The 18,442-nt window shown below is 40.0% G+C and overlaps 1 protein-coding gene across 4 annotated transcripts in view; it reads right to left on the reverse strand.

The window, feature by feature from the left end:
* Positions 1-18,442, reverse strand: part of LOC138617277 (voltage-dependent R-type calcium channel subunit alpha-1E-like) — a 52,501-nt gene that overhangs the window by 16,281 nt on the left and 17,778 nt on the right. For 3 of the 4 annotated variants that reach the window (XM_069692117.1, XM_069692120.1, XM_069692116.1), the window contains exons 4-20: positions 15,408-15,511; positions 14,490-14,648; positions 11,677-11,867; positions 11,488-11,591; positions 11,276-11,391; positions 10,149-10,202; positions 9,366-9,446; positions 8,997-9,206; positions 8,730-8,842; positions 8,105-8,217; positions 7,844-7,975; positions 7,490-7,559; positions 6,957-7,074; positions 5,737-5,804; positions 5,547-5,614; positions 1,262-2,032; positions 46-275 (exon numbers count right to left, since the gene is read on the reverse strand). In XM_069692117.1, coding sequence (XP_069548218.1) covers positions 46-275; positions 1,262-2,032; positions 5,547-5,614; positions 5,737-5,804; positions 6,957-7,074; positions 7,490-7,559; positions 7,844-7,975; positions 8,105-8,217; positions 8,730-8,842; positions 8,997-9,206; positions 9,366-9,446; positions 10,149-10,202; positions 11,276-11,391; positions 11,488-11,591; positions 11,677-11,867; positions 14,490-14,648; positions 15,408-15,511 — 2,702 coding nt within the window. The remainder of the gene's footprint in view (positions 1-45; positions 276-1,261; positions 2,033-5,546; positions 5,615-5,736; positions 5,805-6,956; positions 7,075-7,489; positions 7,560-7,843; positions 7,976-8,104; positions 8,218-8,729; positions 8,843-8,996; positions 9,207-9,365; positions 9,447-10,148; positions 10,203-11,275; positions 11,392-11,487; positions 11,592-11,676; positions 11,868-14,489; positions 14,649-15,407; positions 15,512-18,442) is intronic. The other variant, XM_069692119.1, reaches the window with a different exon arrangement.

Raw genomic sequence — 18,442 nt, forward strand, 5'->3', positions numbered from 1 at the left:
TGTGTAAAGCAGTGTGACTTCAGTGGGAAGTGGTCACGGTGCTACCTGTCATGGGCGTGAGCTCCAGCAGTGGTTGTGCAGACATTTCGATGGCCACGCTGCCCTCCAGGTTGGATTTGTCACGTTTGAGGGAGACCGGACGGTTCTCAGACTCCATGGCGCTCACGGTGTACTCCGTGGCCTCTAACGCAGCCTCCACCGGGATGTTTAGGCCACCTTCACCCTGCTCTGACCAGCTACAGTCCAGCAGCTTTTCGCACTGAGCATGGTCGCCACTGGGCACAGAAGACATGGAAATATTTCTTGAAGGAAAGACTGTGCAAAAGCTCTGGTTTGTTTGTAACATCCTGTTCTTATTGTTAAATTATCTGATAAAGTAGATGTTCCTCCCTGCAAAAGGATCACACCTTGACATCTCCATGTTTTTATCTAAGCTCGCAGAATGGCTCTAAATAGGCCAATTTTGGTCAGTACGCCACTTATATACAGACTCATGACTCTTAAAAAGAATACTGAAGAATAGCCATGAAATGTATTAATCACCACCAAGATAAAATGTAAAAAAACACATTTGTCTCTCCCTGACTTTTCATCTTAGGACGTCATGAGGTCAAAATTTCCCTTTGTTCTTACCTGTGTAACATATCCATTTACTGAACTGTACTTTATGTTTAGTGCTAATTAGCAATTCTCAACATGTTGACACACTACATACACTTCTATATCCATAAAATATCTACTTTTCTGGCAAAGGTTGTTGTGATTTTTTTTTTTCCTTCTCCATTTTGGCCAGGAAGAGATCCCTTCCTAATACAATTACACAGAAGCGAGATGGGACAAATTCCGAAATCCTCATTCTTTGACAAAACATCTTTCAAAGTTTAATTGAAGACTACCAAAGCCTCACATTTTCTCCAATTGGATTTAATTCTTGTACAAAGACAGCACTAATTTAGTTTCCATCTCCTTCAAAAGACACACATTAAACATCTTCTTCAGTATGCATAGGTACAATGATTGATTAATGATCAACAAATGATTACAGCAGCCAAAAACTTTTTTAGTATATATATGAGCAGCTGAGTAATGTTCTGAGATAGATGTGGAAAAAAGTAAATCTACTTTAAAAGACACTCTTAGCTGGAAAAGTCCATGTCGTCTAAGATGAACTGAATATCTATCAGGTAAATGCAATAAATACAGTCAGAAATAAGTTCATAAGAGTATCAATCAGTCAAGAAATAAATGAGAACAGCCTTACCTTCTACAATCTTCTCCAACTTCTGCATATGGGTTGACGATGCACGTTCCACAGTCATCTTGGGCTGTCCCTCCTTCTCCCTCTGCTCTCTCCCCCTCCTCTCCTCCTTCCTTCTCTTCCCTTTCGTCCAGTATCTTCCTCTCCTGGCTGAGAGACCGTCTGACATGTAGCACCTCATGTGGTGACTGCACACAGTCCAGACTCTTGGCCTCAGTGCGGGCATCGCGGTGACGGTGGCGTCTGTGGCGGGCAACTTCTTCGGGCCCCTGACTGGTCCTAAACTTTCGGGCCATCCTGTGTCTGCCCCCGCCTGCTGTCCGGTGGTTCGCTCCTGCAGTTTTCTCGTCACCCAGGTTTACCAGAGGCTCGGCCGCCGGAGGCTCAGGGATGGGAATGGAGACGGACATTGGAGGCTCAGGTAGCGGCATCCCCACCGACATGGGGGACTCAGGTAGGTGGGCCGGGCTGGCCTCCGGGGAAAGGGTGGAGGCGTGGTGGGCGATGGTGGGAGTTTCGTTGGTGTCCTCCGGTGGGCTGGCAAACAGCTCCTCTCTGCTCGCCATCTGACGACGTTTGCGCAGCTGGTTGGCTCTCTGCTCCCACACCGACATGTTAACTTTTCTCCTCCTCTCGCGGCGGTTGGAGAAGGCATTGGAGCCACTGAGAGGCTGCTCGTCTGCGGCACACCCTGGACCCTCAAGCTCTTCCGGGAAATTTGGTCGTCCTCTGTGGATCGCCCGTTTCCTGTATAGGTACGGTCTTCTCCTCCCTCTAAGGACCACAATATATGACACATCAATATAAGGCAGAAACACACCCACATTTAAGGAATTGGTGACAAAAACATCAACACTAGTGTCCATTCAGCATACAAGTTAGATATATAAATATATATGTATATAAAAAAAAAATCTTCAAACAAATCAAATAAAAGTTGCAAAAAAAAGACAGGCCTTTTCTGTGAAATTATCATGTCAGTTGATTAGTAACACAAAAAATTCCCATGGAAAAATGTGCAAGAAGTACAAAGACATCCAAAAGTAAAAATACCTGAGAGGTAAGGACAGGTTAAAAGTAAAAGAGAATAACAAAAACCACAAGGACAAAAAGGGAAGGTGCAGGATTAAAGTGCAAACATTGTCTAAAAAATAATCTCACTAATCGAGTAGGGAAACTCAAGAGAGAAATTCTGTGTGACAGAGATGCATACAGTTATACTTACTGGTATTCAGATTCTTTTGTTGTCCATGTAATCAATGAGTGATTATTTGAAAACAAGACATTAGTGTTTTACAACATACACAGAACAGTTGTTGTGGCACAGAACAAAATATGTTTAGGGGATGAAAACTGGGAGGTTTATCCAAAACAGGCTGAATTCAGCACTTTATTTATTAATAATGTTTAATTTAATTCAAGGGATTTAACTCCTTATATTGAATTTAATTTCAAATGTCTAAATTGTAATTGATCTTAAACCTGACAGATTGTTTTGGTCAGTGCCACATAACAAGTAAATAACAAGACAACGTGATGGAGCCAGAAAAAACACTGTAACCGGCATCTTGATAGCTGCAACATTTACAGGACTAACATTCAAATATGTAACAGACAAATGATACATTCAGTGTCCCAACTAGAGAGTCAAAGAGCAGCAGAAGAGTCCATGCTGCTGTCAAACTAAGTGATGTCCACAACTTTAGTGGGTTAGAAAGACCAGCCATCGTATCACCTCAGGAATTCTTTAAATGTTGTTTCTAAAAAATACTTGTTTATCACTAGTGACTGGACCAGATCAGGTATACAGGCAGCTACTGGCCCCTTTTCATTTAGATTTTGTATAATATTAACTTGCAGAGACTGCCACAAGTAATTCTTCACATTTTTCATTGTTATATTTCTCATGGAAAAAGCATCACATGGTATATAGAGACACATCCTACAGGCGTCTCAGTGGGCGGTTGGTTAAGACACATACCATGTTATTGTACCTTTCCCTGTTTGTTTCTAGATGTGTTGCATGCGATGATGCTCTCCCTCCCTTGTTTGTTGTCTGTCTCTATTTTATAAACTAGGAAAAAAAAAAAAAAAAAAAAAAATCCAAAAATGACAAGAAAGAAAAACACAAGTATTTTTCAGAGAACCCCCAACATTCAGAACTTGAGCGTCAGTTGCAGAAAAGAAAACGTTGTTGGTTCAACAACCAATAACCACTAGGATTATACAACAGGATGTCTCCTGCGTTTTATCTTAGAACTAAAACATTTAAAACCTTCAAATGCAGAAATCAGCAATGGAGTCTTTTTTAATCAATCATTTACTCAATATTACATTTAATATATTCTTATATTCTAACTTCGACAAGAATAAAATGTAACACTTATTAGGATGGATCACTTATCTCAAGCGAGTTTTGAGGCTGTGCAAGTTGATATTCTATTGTACTGGTATGTCCAATATGGGTAAATAAAGGAAGACCTTTCTAGGTAGGATTATCATATGGTATGATTTGGAAAACCAAGCAAGTACAGTAAACACCCAGAGTTTGTAGCTAATAATAATTTTTACAGCAGACAATTTGACTTGTCATAGCACACACGTTAATGATCACTCAGTTACATTAAGTGTACCAGTATGCACAATAGCAGTCTCTTCCCATAGGTGGAAATTAGCTATTGTTAAAGTAATTGAATACAACTGTGTGTTTCCTGCTATTATAGTCAAAATGTCAACTGTGAAAAAGATTCAAGGTTTAAAAAGTTTATTACAAGTACAGTCCTAATCCAGCCAGGTCAGTGTTCAGAATGAGAAACTCAGGTATTCAGATGTTTTATGTAATAGTTTTATCCCGGGGTGAAGTGCTATTTGTTGAAGTACCAGAGCACACCTAGAATATGTGCATGCACAAGTGCACATACAGTACAGGTTTTTGCTGTTCCTAAGGTTGTGTAACCACTGTACCTGTGTGGTGGCAAGTTTTCAGGCAGTAGTCAATAATGTATATTGTCCTCTCTTTAGTTTAATAAAGTCAACAAAAATAATGATGCTATTCCAAACATTTTTCTAGATTACTCGTCTAAAGTGTGATTGTCCAATTTTAGTCTCAACAGGTTCCTGTCAGTGTTTCACAATAAATGTCTTGTTAAGGAATGAAGGATTTCTGTCTGTTGAAACACCAGCGGGCTTTTAATTTGAAAGATACCGGAAGTTTAGCTAACTGTGGCGTATCAACATGAGGCTACAATTTGACATCTTGAATTAATCAATACAGCTTAAATGTCAATATAACAACTTTGACCATTCCATTTGTTATTATTGGCTCTCTTGCATAACAAACTGTTCAGAGATGATTAGATCTTCAAACACTTATCAAATTTAAGTGAATTTCAACAGGATCAAGCGAACTGTGAACATGTTCGCTCCTCACTTGGGCAGAGCGTCGTTCAGGAGCAGTCCAGCAGCTCTACACTTGGCAAAAATGCCAGTGAATCTGATCAGCCAGAGTCACACTGAGAAGGGAAACTTGGCCAAAACTTGACACGCCCCAAAGTGTGCCTCCTCCCAGTCCAGTGATACTTTCAGACTTCCTACTGTTCCCAACAACTTTTGAAAAACACCTCCTGCCCTCCTCTTCCTCCAGACTTACTGGATCATTGGACCTGTGGAAAGGCTGCCAGGTCACTGAGAGGAGCAGGAGTGAAGAATTACTTCTCTCACTAATAACAGAGGCTGCCCATAACTAACCACAGGCAAATACAGTTACAGAAGTCTTAGTAATGCATCTGAAACTATCTGTCACGCTTTAGAAATAGGCACATTCAATGTACATTCACAACTTTGTCGTCAATGCATTAAAAATGCCTCTGGCTTGCATTTATCATGCAACTGAAGGAAGTGAAGAACATACTGTTTCAAACATTTATCAGTTACGCCTACAACTGCTTCTCTGACTGTCCACAATCAATAATCCTGTGGAAAATCTTACAGGCTTATCCTTAACGATTTTCCAACATCTCCTCGCTAATAAACAAAAGGAACACGATGATCGCATTCAGGATCACCACCAGCTTTCCCACAGCATTCATATCTTTAAGTAAGTGTTTCATTCTACTACTTGCTGCAAAACAACAACATAGTTAAAACAATTGTGGAAATGTTTCGGTCCAATTTCAAGTTTATGTTTGCAAGAGGAGTTCTGATCTGAAGAGAATCACTTCAGAGCTGTTAATGCTCTGTATCGACCCCTAAAATGGTCAAATTTGTTAGCTGTCAACCAATAACTTACTCAGATATTAAGCCGTCTCTTCCCCTGGCGTACCTCTGGTTGAAGAACTCCTCTTCTGCTTCTTCATCCTGGCACAGACAATACACACAAATAATATAGACTTAACACCTGAACATATGTAATATCCACGACAAAAAGGAATCATTTTATCAGTAAACTAACAAGACAGAGATACAAACACGGTGCAAACCTTTGTCAGCTCCTGTGCGTTGGCCAGATTATCCACAGCGATGGCCAAGAAGACATTCAGCAGCGTGTCTGTCATGGAGGCAGTCAAGGACAAATATCCCAAAATACAGAAACCATAAGGATTGGTACTTCTATCTTCCATCCTTTAGACCATGTACCACTGTGAAACTGAACCAAGACTTCCATGAACCACTCCCCACTGCAGATACCCACAATTTCCAACTGGGTCAAGCTAATGTTAGCATTGTGCTATGTCGGACATGACGTCATCCTCCGTGGCTAAACACGCATCAAATGATAAAAACTTTTACCTCATTGTAATGTGACATGTTTAACAATTACTGTTTGCAATAAAATGAAATTAGATTTAAAAATGTTTTAACTTTGGCGGGTTAGAGTGATATTGTTGGGCCATTTAGCAAGACTCTTGAGTGCCACAGGTGGTACACGTACCACAGTTTGGGAATCACTGGACTGGCTGAACTTAATGTGACAATGTAATCTTAATTGAAGATCCATTTGCTTGCTTTCTAGGGTGTTTGATTACATCTCATGGTCCTCATTTGCTAAAAGAGAGGCTCAGGTGTCAGCATGTCACCCGAGCATTGACCGCCAGTTAGCCGCCTCTGTTCAAGGGCACTCTCTGGTGTCAAATGTGAATTTTCTCCTCTATCTTTCTTCAGCCGTTCTCTGACTCCTAAGTGATGACCTTTGACCCCCCCCCCCTCCATTCCATCTAGTAAAGGTACAATTTTGGGGTAATTAATCTACTTCTTTGAATATTTTCCGACATATACTTTTACTCTACTACATTTCAGAGGCAAATATTATACTCCATTACATTTATTTAACAGTAATGGTACTTCTCAGATTCATATTTTACTTACAGAATAAATAATCAGTAGATAATGAAACTACCCAGTGGTTTATAAAGTATTTACATCTTCTTCAACTAAGTGTATGCATCAGGATTAATAAACCAGTTAATTAATATACAGCAACACAACTGACAGGGCACTCTGCTATATAATGAGTGCTCTTTTTGACACAACATTTCTATGATAATGCTTTTGTAATTTTACTTGCAGGCCTTCCCTTGTGTTGGAATGTTTCCACACTGTATAATCGCTGTTTTTTTTTTTATACTTCCACCACTGAGCATGTGCAGTCATCATGGTTATATCAGAGCTCTCTGACTACTTGTGAGGTCAACAAGGATACAATTTCCAAACAACGTGAGCACAATGAAGTAGATTGATGACCACATGCCATACTGCACGCCTCCCTGTGAGCGAATCCCATCATACATCACCTCGTTCCAGTCTTCACCAGTCAGAATCTGGTGGTAAATGCATAGAATACTTACCATGAATTTTTGCGTTTTTCATATTCGATTGAAGCAAACATTGGCCTAAAAATACACTGTACAGGACACGTACAGTATCCCGTCTGCCCACCAGGTCACTATATGGTATTGAAGTAGGTAGCAAGATAATTATTAGTATGTGTTTGGATCAAACACTTCTTTACAGTGCAGTTGGATTGCAGCAGATCTGATTTGGACTGGTTCACGTTTCCCTTTTCTGATAGTCATGTGCGCATATGTGTGCATGGATGTGTGGGATGATAGCGGAGGCAGGGGGTGGAGAGCGAGTGAGCAGAGTTGTTTAATCTGCGCTTGGGGTGAGAAATATCCCAGGGTGCAATGTGTCATGGAGAGCACGCAGAAATGAGGGGATCTGTGGGAGCCAAACCTGAAACACTGTCATGATGGCAGCTGGAAACGTGTCAAAGTTGGTGGGAGTGTAATCTTCAAAGATGAACCTAGAGGGAAGGCAGATAGAAAGCAGGGTCAGATATGACCAAGGAAGCATAGGAGGGGGAAGGAGAGGAGGAGGAGGACGATGCAGAGCTATTTTCATCCGGACATATCATTTCCTCTCCTCTTCAAAGACACCATTGAGGAAACTGCAGTTCAGTTCGCAGGGTGTAGATTCCGCCTCAAAACTGCGGCATAATTGGATGTGTAGGTTAAAATATATGGCGTAATCAAGACCAGAGCAGAGATTTGTCCTGAATATCTAAGAATTACGGATGTTAGTAATTACCTCCCTCCAAAAAGCTGCATCCCCAGCAGAGCAAACACCACAACGAAGAGGAAGAGAAGGAAAAGCAGGCTGATGATGGACTTCATGGAGCTCATGAGGGACACAACCAGGTTCCTGAGAGAGGCCCAGTATCTGGCAAACAGAAATAAAACACCCTTTGGGTCTTTTTCATCTGGGATCTGTAAAAATTCAACAAGCTTTCTACAACCCAGGCTGACATGTTACGCGTTTTAATGTGAGCAGTCTCGCTGTCCCACTTACTTGGTGATCTTAAAAATTCTCAGAAGTCTCAGCGCCCTCAGTACACTGATGCCAAATGACATGCCAGGCCTGAAGAAGCCCCAAACCACCTCAAAGATGCTGCCAACAATGACCTGCAAAACATGTCAGACACAACAAAATAAATCATTCCCTATAGGCTTCATCTGACCAGCAGCAATGTGGAAAACGTTTTTATATCTGGACCACGTGAGTATGGATGTTTATATTTTGCATAGGTGTTTTTATTGCCCTCTCAAATATACACTCAGACGCCAGTTTATTAGGTACACCACTAGCTAAAAGTAATGCAATCGAACCAAGCGGTGACCCATTATGACTTCATCCTCTCATCTGTGAACCGCCATTTTGAAGCCTCAAGTAGAGCGACAGATGGATTTGACATGAGGACACACAGCTAGTACTATACAACTATACTGAGAACCTGTCTCTCTGTTAATCTTTGTATATAATAACTGATAAAAAAAAGACATTTTATCACTGCTTTATCATTACGTTTCGGTATCCTGGATTCCTCATTGTGCATCAGAAACTCAACTTTCATTTCATTTTTCTGTTTTTTTTTGTAATGTAAAATGGAGTCAGAATAAGAGAAGAAGGACCTCACCCCACAGTCAAAGCAGTTGAAAGATGAATGGAAATAGAGTCGAAAGCCCAGACCATACATTTTCAGAAACATCTCTGCCAGAAACAGCCCCAGGAAAACAAACTCTGCATAGTCTGGAGATCAGAAAACAAAAATCAATTATGTCAAAAAGCAGAATGAGGCAGCTTACTACCAAAAACAAAATATCTATCAAACATCCTCTGAATTACTTGTTATCTAGTAAATCAAAAAAAAATCACAGCACAGGCTTTCACAGATGAAACCCACAGAGAAAGATTGTCAGCCAGTTGGGCTGGTTGTGGTGGACGATGGCCACGCAGATGGTGTTGAGAGCCACCAGACTGAGCACCATCAGGTAGAAAGTGTCTGTCTTCACCATGCGACGGATGGAGATCCGCAACATGCGCTCTTTACGTCGCAGATAGGCAGCCGGGCCACGACGGCCGCTGCGGAAGTTCATCCTTGATCGTGACATGCCTGAAGGAGAAAGAGAGAGAATCAGTGGAGAGATGAAGAGTTAGTTATATGTAGGTGAAATATACAGTATGTGAATAACAAAAAAGCTCGGAGACAGGTGATATCCTCTAAAGAAAGCAGGAAGAAGCCAATGTAAAGACTGAAATATTCTTCACTTACTAGCAGTGGACATGTCTGTATACTTTTCGTCTCCCGGTGCTCCTCTCCGTGCACCAGTCTTCTTACTCGCTCTCTTCAACACTAAAAATTTTCCAAAATCAACTTCATCACATTTTTGAATTTCACTAAATTAGAAATGAAAATAAAAATAAGAGAACTGCTAACTCCCACTGACTCGATACTGTCGGAGTAAACTAAATACAAGTAATGACTGCTCATAATTAGTTAGGTTGTACATGCATATCATGACAGTTGTTGGGTCCATAACACAAGGGAGTAGAAGACTGCTACAAATCAGACACCAAAAATACAACAATACATCTTCTGGTAACATATAAAGAAAACCAAAAGGGAAATCTAATTCTGTCCTCATCTCTCGGCTTTTCATCAAGTCACTGTCTAACTTGTGGCCAACTCAGTGTTGATACAACATCAAATGTGCAGTTACTGTACATGCATATAGACATACAGTATATACAGTAAACATTCAATCACTGACAGTAAAACCTCACAGGAATGTGCTTACATCCATGGCCGCTTACCAAGGAAAAGAAGCCATTTTTAAGTGTTTATGTGGTCAGAAAGTGAGAATCAACTGCTAATGTTAAACATTAATGTAAGCATTGTTGCTATGGTTACCTGCAGTTTAATATTTCTTGCACACAGATTTATTGAAGTGTGTGAAATGATGACAATAGTGATATTTAAGGTGTAAGTGGTCATAACGGTGGCAGGTGTTTTCAGCTATAGGTGTGATGACTAATCTAAGGTGTGTGAACTTACCATCTAAAGGTGATCTCCCTGAATTCTTATTCTCCTCTGCAAGCATTACTTCCTCTGTAATACAGTGAAACTGGAGGTTACACACAGACATATTTGTTTTTTTTATAAAAGCACAATTTGAACCATCAGACACAGAAACATACATTTCAGGGTTGCATTGTTTAGGATGTCTGTAAACATTTGCTGGAACAGAGGCTAAACTGATGTGAATGCTGCTTTGAGAGGCCGGTGTGACCTTCTTTAAACACAGAGCTCTTCTTCTCTATTACATTACAAATCTCTCTCTTCTTCTCTCCTTCTCTCCCCCTCTTCCTACACTCTCCCACATCCATGCACACACATAAATATGCACAGCAGCTCTCTCGCACAAACATACACTCACATGCGCGTGCACATCTATACATGCACACAAATTGAAGTCAGTGAGTCAGTATCACCTTTTTCTCACCCTTTGCTTGCGTGGGAGCCCAGCAATGAAGATTGCTATTACAGCACTGTGTGTTTGTGCAACTTGACTGAGCTACTCTACTGTAGATCCTAAACTCTGAAAGTGTCTGTAGCAGAGCAATCGCTTTGCAAAACCAAACGGAAAATAGGCCAAATATGTAAAAAATAGCGTGGTTGTGTTTTATTCTGAATGACAAAATAACAGTGAAAATTAAAGGAATAGTTCAACATTCTGACAAGACCAATACCACTCTCACATCTGTATGATAAATATAGAGCAACAGCGAGAAGCCGAACTCTCGATTTAAAAAATATGCCTGTAAGCACCTCTAAAGTTCATTGAATTTATTGTACTTCATCATTTGTTGAATCTGTGCAAAACTGAATCATAAAATCAACAACAATTGCACCTCAGAGAGACTGACTCCTATCTGTAGATCTTCATTTACATACATATAGAGCATAAACTGGAAGTATGGGAAGATGTGAAAGACATAACAGGAGAAACGTCCACTATCATCCACAGTTCCTAAATTCCTATAAAAAATAGACTTTTAGATGTGTCTGCACTGTTTGGACAGCAGCACAATGTCTTATATCAATAAATACCCATGAGTAAATTAGGCCTGTCTGCTGTCTCATTGTACTATAAGATGTAAAGTTGTTCTGCTGCCCAGTACCTGCCCTGTCTATCCAGGCTCGGTAGCCGTTCAGTTCCCTTTCCACCTGCTGCTGGCGACGAAGCTTCATGAAAGCCCTCCGGTTCTCCACCCGCTCTCTCTCCTTGGCAAATTCTCTGAAGACAAAAGCCCATAAACAATTCTCTTCATACATAATACAGACACCAAGACAGAAATACGAATGTTGTGCACATTGGAAGAGACACACTCACCCGGACAGGACTCCCAGTACGAGGTTCAAGACGAAGAACGAGCCAATAATGATGAGAGGAATGAAGTACATCCAGTTCCATGTAGTACCCAAGGCATCGTTGGTCTGAAATCCATAACATTTGTATTATTAAACAAGCAACAGCAATCAGTGAGATGCTTCTTTACGGTGACGGAATATTTGAGCTCACATTGTAGAGAACAGCGGTCCATCCCTCCATAGTAATACACTGGAAGACGGTGAGAACAGCAAACAGGATGTTGTCGAACTGCGTGATGCCATCATTGGGCCCGATCCAGGTGTCGTTGCAGTCGTACTTCTCTGGACACTTCCTCACGCCACATGCAAATGCCAGCTCGGTAGAGTCGATAGTCTCATTGTCTACAAAATAAAACGAAACTGATATGGTCTTCTGGTTATAGAAATAAACACATACATTCCACACTAACAGATACAGTATATTTGTCTACTTCAGCTGACTTTAACCCTTGACCTCCCTGTGGCCACTGTTGATGTTTCCCTACCATCTGGTGAATCAATTGAAACTGGGCAAATGTGTAGCTACCTATTCATACTCATAAGTAGGGCTACTGTAGCCACAGATGTGCCAAGAATATAGTCTAAATTTAAACAGAATATAGTCCAGCTCTACCCCCAGACAGAGGAGAAAGCGTACTTCAACATTTTGGGAAATACTTTTATTTGCTTTCATGTGGAGACCTGAGAGACGATTGATAACTAGTCTCATATCTGTCCACAGCATTTGAAGGTGGAGCCAGCAGATGGTCATCTTAGCTTAGCATGAAGACTAGAAACAGGGGAAAAAAGAATCGGCCTACCAACACCTCTTAAGCTCACTGATAACATGTATATCTTTCTTTTTTTTAAAACCACAACTTGTCTTTTACACAGCAGACGAAATATAACGTGTTTATTTGTGAGCTTTAGAAATGTTGGCAGGAGGATTTTGTCGCCTTCAAAAAGAGCCAGGTGAGTCGTTTCCAGTGTTTTGCTGTGCTATTACCAGCTGTGAGAGAGACTGTATTTTAATTTCAGGGTACTTTTGTTCAACAACTGATTAAACACTGAACTATCCTGTTGACCTCCTCCTTGTTACCTAACATGAATGTTTGACCTTCACTATGCAGACTTTGACAATAAAAGGCTCTGGTGAAATTCAACTGAAGGTGGAATGATTCTCTGTGCTTAGTTTAAATCTCAGTTTAAAAACAGGATTTAATTAAATTACAGGACAATCTAATTTTCAACTAAAATGGTAAATAGACTACATTTATATAGTTCCTATTTTTGCCTCAAATTCCCCCATTCACACACTAATGGTGACAGAGCTGCTAAACTCACCTGCAATCTGGAGCAATTTAAGATTGAGTGTCTTGTCCAAGGACACTTTGACGTGTTGACAGGAGGAGCCGGGGATTGAGAATTAGTGAGCCACAGCCACATGAGCCACAGCCGCCCACAAAAACAACAACTAAAACTTTCACAAGTGTAACATGGAAACTTTAAACCTTAATAGCACACACTGACAATGGACTTTGCAGTTATGGAGATGTATGCTATGTCCCAAATCACATACTTATGTACTAGCACTCACTATTGTAAGTGCATAAGTGTGTTCTCACTGTCAAGTATGCAAACATGCAGTGCACAAAAAGTACCCGGATTATGTACTCAAAACTGTCCACAAATTGAGAATGAAACAATGGTCACCTTTCTCCTTAAACAGTTGCCATAATGACAATGCAGCTGAAGGGAGGGACCACCGACCTTCAAGTAGTTTCAAACTGCGGCCTCTGAGGATGCTGCAGCTGTTGCAGAACACTGCACAAAAGTGTTTATTTTTCATTAAGTAGCACAATACTGCTGTTGGACAGAAGCCATCAGTGTGTTTATTGTATGCATTGAACAGAAGGGATGAAAATGTTCATTTCTGGATAAAATATTTAAAGCCAGCAGACATGTTGAGGCATTCAAATATTACAGTAATTTACGGTAAAGTGGAGTGCAGCAGTGTGCGATTTGAAACAAAATTCAAGTACTACAAAAGTAAGAGTACTTCATGTGAGTGTACTAAGGGAGGTACATCATTTGGAACACAGCCCTATTGTGTCTAATGGTTAAACATTTAGAATATAATATATTGTCAGAATTTTCTAGCAGAGAAAGAGTAAATGTAAAGTTAAGAGATTTTTTGTGAACAAATGGAGAATTTTTACATCTTAAAACATGTGTGAACCTGATTTAAACTTTGAATCTTGAGAGACCACTCAAGAAGAAAGGGGTGGAAGGGTTTATTTTTCCTACTCTGAATACTGTAAACTTACTCAAGTTTTAAACCTCAATCCATCCCTGAGTTGTGTTGGGCGATGACAGTAAATGCTATGGTGTGGCGTGTGATTACAGAGTAGTTGTTGACTAATTAAGCAGCAGCTAAATCAGCCACCAACAACTCTAATAACAGCTCTGAGCTAGCCGCAACTGTAATCTATGAAGGTCTCAGTTTCTCAGACGAAAATGTTCACACCCTATGTTTGAGAACAATGATTAAACCACACATTTGGTATACCTGGTGATTAAGTCACAGTTTAATAATCCTTAAACAAACCCTGAAAATATTCTTCCACACTCAGTGGTATGTGGAATCTAACAGGGTTGGTGCATTTCACAATATCAGGTCCCCATCTATGGTGAGATGGTCGAGATCAAACTAATACTAAAACAGGCCGTTGACACTGTTGCATCACAACATTTGTCTCCCTTCACCTTCAAACTTGGAACATCTTTTGATTTTATGTTATCTACTTTGAATCAGTTATTAACCAGAACGACTGCAAGGATCCAGAAAAGCAAGGACATCAGTGAAAGAGCATTTTAATAGGTGCTTTAAGACATGTTCTGTTTATAAAACACTCAAACAAACTCTGACTGAATCCAAAGCTTTCACACTGTTGAGAAGCTGTTGCTGGTCTGTATGGGTCTTACCGAAAACGTCGTCCGATGGCAGGCATGTTTGGTGGAGCTTCCCACTGTAGAACTCCAGACCGATGATGGCAAACATGAGGATGGCGAAGAACAAGAGAAGGCCGATCTGGAGCAGCGGGATCATGGCCTTCATAATGGACTTCAGCACAATCTGCAGGCCTGAAAGTGTAGATAAAGAATAACATGACACAAAAATAACATAATAGTCAAACTATGATGAAGACTATGTTGCACGGGTTGTCTTTCGTCCCAGTTATTTCAGCTCACAAAGACTTATTGGTAGCTTGAATATAAAAAAGCATTATTTTAAATAGCACATTAATTATATTTTGGTTTTTAATCATCCCAAAGATGGCAGTTGCAGAGATAAAAGGTATTGCCATTCAACCAAAACACAGTATGAGATCAACAAGTTCATATTCAATAAAGTCTAATTTTGCAATAATCCAAAAAGTATCAAGATATACTAAACAGAATCCAGTCCTGGTCCCATAAACGGAGTAATTAGATGTTAGTAATGGACAAAATATTAATAAACAAGCCTTTCAACATTAGATAAAGATGAAAATGTACCATATATCTACACTGTTATGAATAGTGCTTATGAAGTGTGAGACGCAGGAAAATCTAAACGTGGCAAATATTATGTTAAAGAAATCAAAATTTATGTTTACATTTTAATTTTCAAGTTCAGAGGGCTTCAAAAATAAGCAATTGAAAGGAGCCTGCAGAGATCCTAAATGTCAGTTATGTACAGAAAATGCTTGTGTTCATCTGAATGGATCTTTCTTGAAACTCTTCCATGAAACTTACATTTTACTGACGCACATGTTCTGAAACAACAGCCCTTGTGATCATGACGTGTACCACTTTGTTTGACCTTACGGTGTGGGGGTTAGAGGTCAGTAACTGACTCACTGGGGATGCCAGAGACGAGTTTGAGAGGTCTCAGCACTCGCACAGCCCTCAGGGTCCGAAGGTCGACGGGGATGTTCATGTGAGCACCGGCAGTGGCCAGGATCCTGATGGACACACACATTTTATGTCATTTAAAAGATATCTTTATGGTAAAAATGGTAGATTGACAGCGCATTGCGTTTTTTCTTTTATTCCTTTTTGAGAGGTTTTTTTTCAAAGAATAATAGCTATCATTATTTGTGATGGCCTAAAAAGCAGAAAGACATTTGGGTTAAAATATAGATGATGCAACAGGGACATATAAAAAAAAACATCCATTAGTAGCTTAGTAGTAAATTTGGTACATAACCTCTTTCCTTTGTTGAGATTAATGATAAAAGGCAACAAATGGATGGGACTGAGGGACAGTTTTGGAAATGAGGCTTTCATTTTAAAGGAAAAAGTCAGATAATAAACTGATTTGATGTCACGCAGACAACTGTACAGCCAGTGAGTGGTACAGTATATCTATTTAGTGTACCAGACTTGCATGGTGAGAGACAAAGAATGCACAGCCACATACACCTGGCAGGCATCTCTACTCACATCTGCCCACGCACACATTGATGTTCCTCCACCTACGCACAAACACTGAAAAACAGCATCACAACAACCACCAGGCAATTTCTTACCAACATAGACCAGAAATCACATCTGGATGTTTCTTGTTGGAAGAGCAAAAGCAGATTTTTTGTTATTTTCATTTAAGAAAGCATAATGTTATAGCCAAAACTACAAAATGCTGCAATAATTAAGCCATAAAACCTGAAAATTCTCATCTAAGCTACATTATTTTACCTTTGCTCAAACATTGATGCTTTCACTAATGAGAGGGTGAATATTTTCTGCTGATTTGCAAGATAGAGTTGTGAAAATCATCCTAGAAATCAGAATTATTTTTCAAATTTGACCATCTTCCTCTATCTCACATTCATACACAGATACAAATATACAAACTTATAAAATCTTTGGACAGTGTTGGGAAGTGTGGGGGAGGGTATACATGTGTGTGCGCGCGTGTGTGTGTGTGTGTGAGAGCAGGGGGTAGAAAGCACATGGCAGAAACTCAAGTGTAAACCCACGCAGACTCTCTCCTGAAAGCAGTGGGAGGGAGAGGCCAAGTGAGTGAGTGAATGAGTGAGGCCATGTTCACACTAATGCAGATAAATCTGAAAACACTTTTCAAAGAGCTGAAAGCTCACTGTCCAAATTGTTGTTCATGTTCAGAACCTTTTCTCAAAGTTAACAAACAGTACTGTATGCTGCACGGGACGACTAAAGCAGCATTTATCCGCTGCTATTACAATCAATCTACGTTATACAAACTGGAACACATTTCATGATCGTTGTGATTCAAGTCCTGATGTAGACAAAAAGGCCCACTGAGCATGAACAAAAACAAGAAAATGGTGAAAAAGTATTGTGTTTTGAATGTATTATATTATTTGAAATGTACTAATTGTGACTTGCATGTTCGAGTGTAGGCTTAAGTTCACATGGATGGGGCTATTTTTACAATTTTGGGGACCAGAGCTCAAGCAAATCCTGGATTCAATCCGAAAAAGAGCCTGAAGCTGGATCGTTATATTAAACGACGGAACAATGCAGTCAAGTTGGGCTCATAAATGACGAGTCACATAAAATTCCTTCTTCCCCTTTAAAAGCAACAAACAGTTTAAGGAGACAGAAAATCGAAGCTGGCTTCTCTGGGGAGTTGCCAAGTTACTAATCACTAAAAATGTACACTGAACTGCAAATATATAGTAACAGCAACAGGCAGTATTACAGGGGTACACCAGTAGTTTAGCACTGATCCCTTGCAAAGCTGGGGGACTTGTGAATCATCAAAAAATAAAACTCAAAACAGGTGAAGCTGAGTATAATAAGTCAGCCAACAAAACCAGTGTATTTCCAATAATGCAACTTGATATCATCTTCTGTTAGGTCCTCCCCTCTGGCTGACAGCCCATGTCTTTACAGCAAAGTGATTAACTAAGTGTTTAACAAATATAAAAAATATCCACAATATTGATTTTTGAGCTCCTACCTACAAAATAAATAAAATCTACATTCCCATCAGCCTCAGCAGCACTTTGTGTTTCGTGCTAATTAGCAATTGATAGCATGTAACGAGCTAAAACTAGCGTGGCAAACATTATAGCTGCTTAACATGCCAGTATGCTGAAATCACCAGATGCACAGACTACCTTGCACAACATCACAACTACTTATGACAAGAAAGCTGATCTTGATGTGTAAAATCAAAACAACCTAAAACGAATAGATAAGCTAAATTGTTCAATAATTCAGGAAAAATTCCCATGTGTGTGTGTGTTTGTGTGTTTGTGTGTGTGTGTGTGTGGTGGTTTACCAAAAAGTAGCAAACAAAATTTTGTATTAGCATTTCTAGATTAACACTTTCATCAGTCATCTTTAAAGGCTCTATAAGCGCGTAATTACATGTGTATCAGACTACAGTATCCACTATAGCCTGACATAGTGTCGATATTCATGTGTGCATGTGTCAGAAGTGTGGTTTCTACAGACAAAGCTGTACTGCCATTGATACAACCACAGAAATAACAGGGCAGCCGTCAATGGTAGCGTTTAACACCAAATTGAACTAAATTAATCAACATGACAAATAATAGACATTAGTGAAATCTTTCCATTTCCTTTCTCTTATTCTGCAGTACTGAGTGAGTGTGTCAGACAAAGAGATGACACAGCGAGAGACAGAGAGGCTGCACTGGAGTGGAAGTGTGTGGAAATGGCCTTCAAACCAAACACGCTAAACAAAGGCAGGCAGCAGCACAGCTTCTTCAAAGCTGCACTTTGAGCACAACAATGCAGCGGAGGCTCACTCAAAATTAAAGCAAACATTCGTTCTGTTTGTGGTAGCTCGTGAATCATCCCCGCACATACACAGAGGTCATTTTCTTATGTTTATTTTAGAAACCGTTTTCTTGCAGAACCACAAATCACTAAAACAATCG

This window comes from Brachyistius frenatus, unplaced genomic scaffold (assembly GCF_029030835.1).
Source record: "Brachyistius frenatus isolate BFR_SWC_R1_liver_20210118 unplaced genomic scaffold, ASM2903083v1 Contig_12, whole genome shotgun sequence".
Lineage (NCBI taxonomy): Eukaryota > Metazoa > Chordata > Actinopteri > Embiotocidae > Brachyistius > Brachyistius frenatus.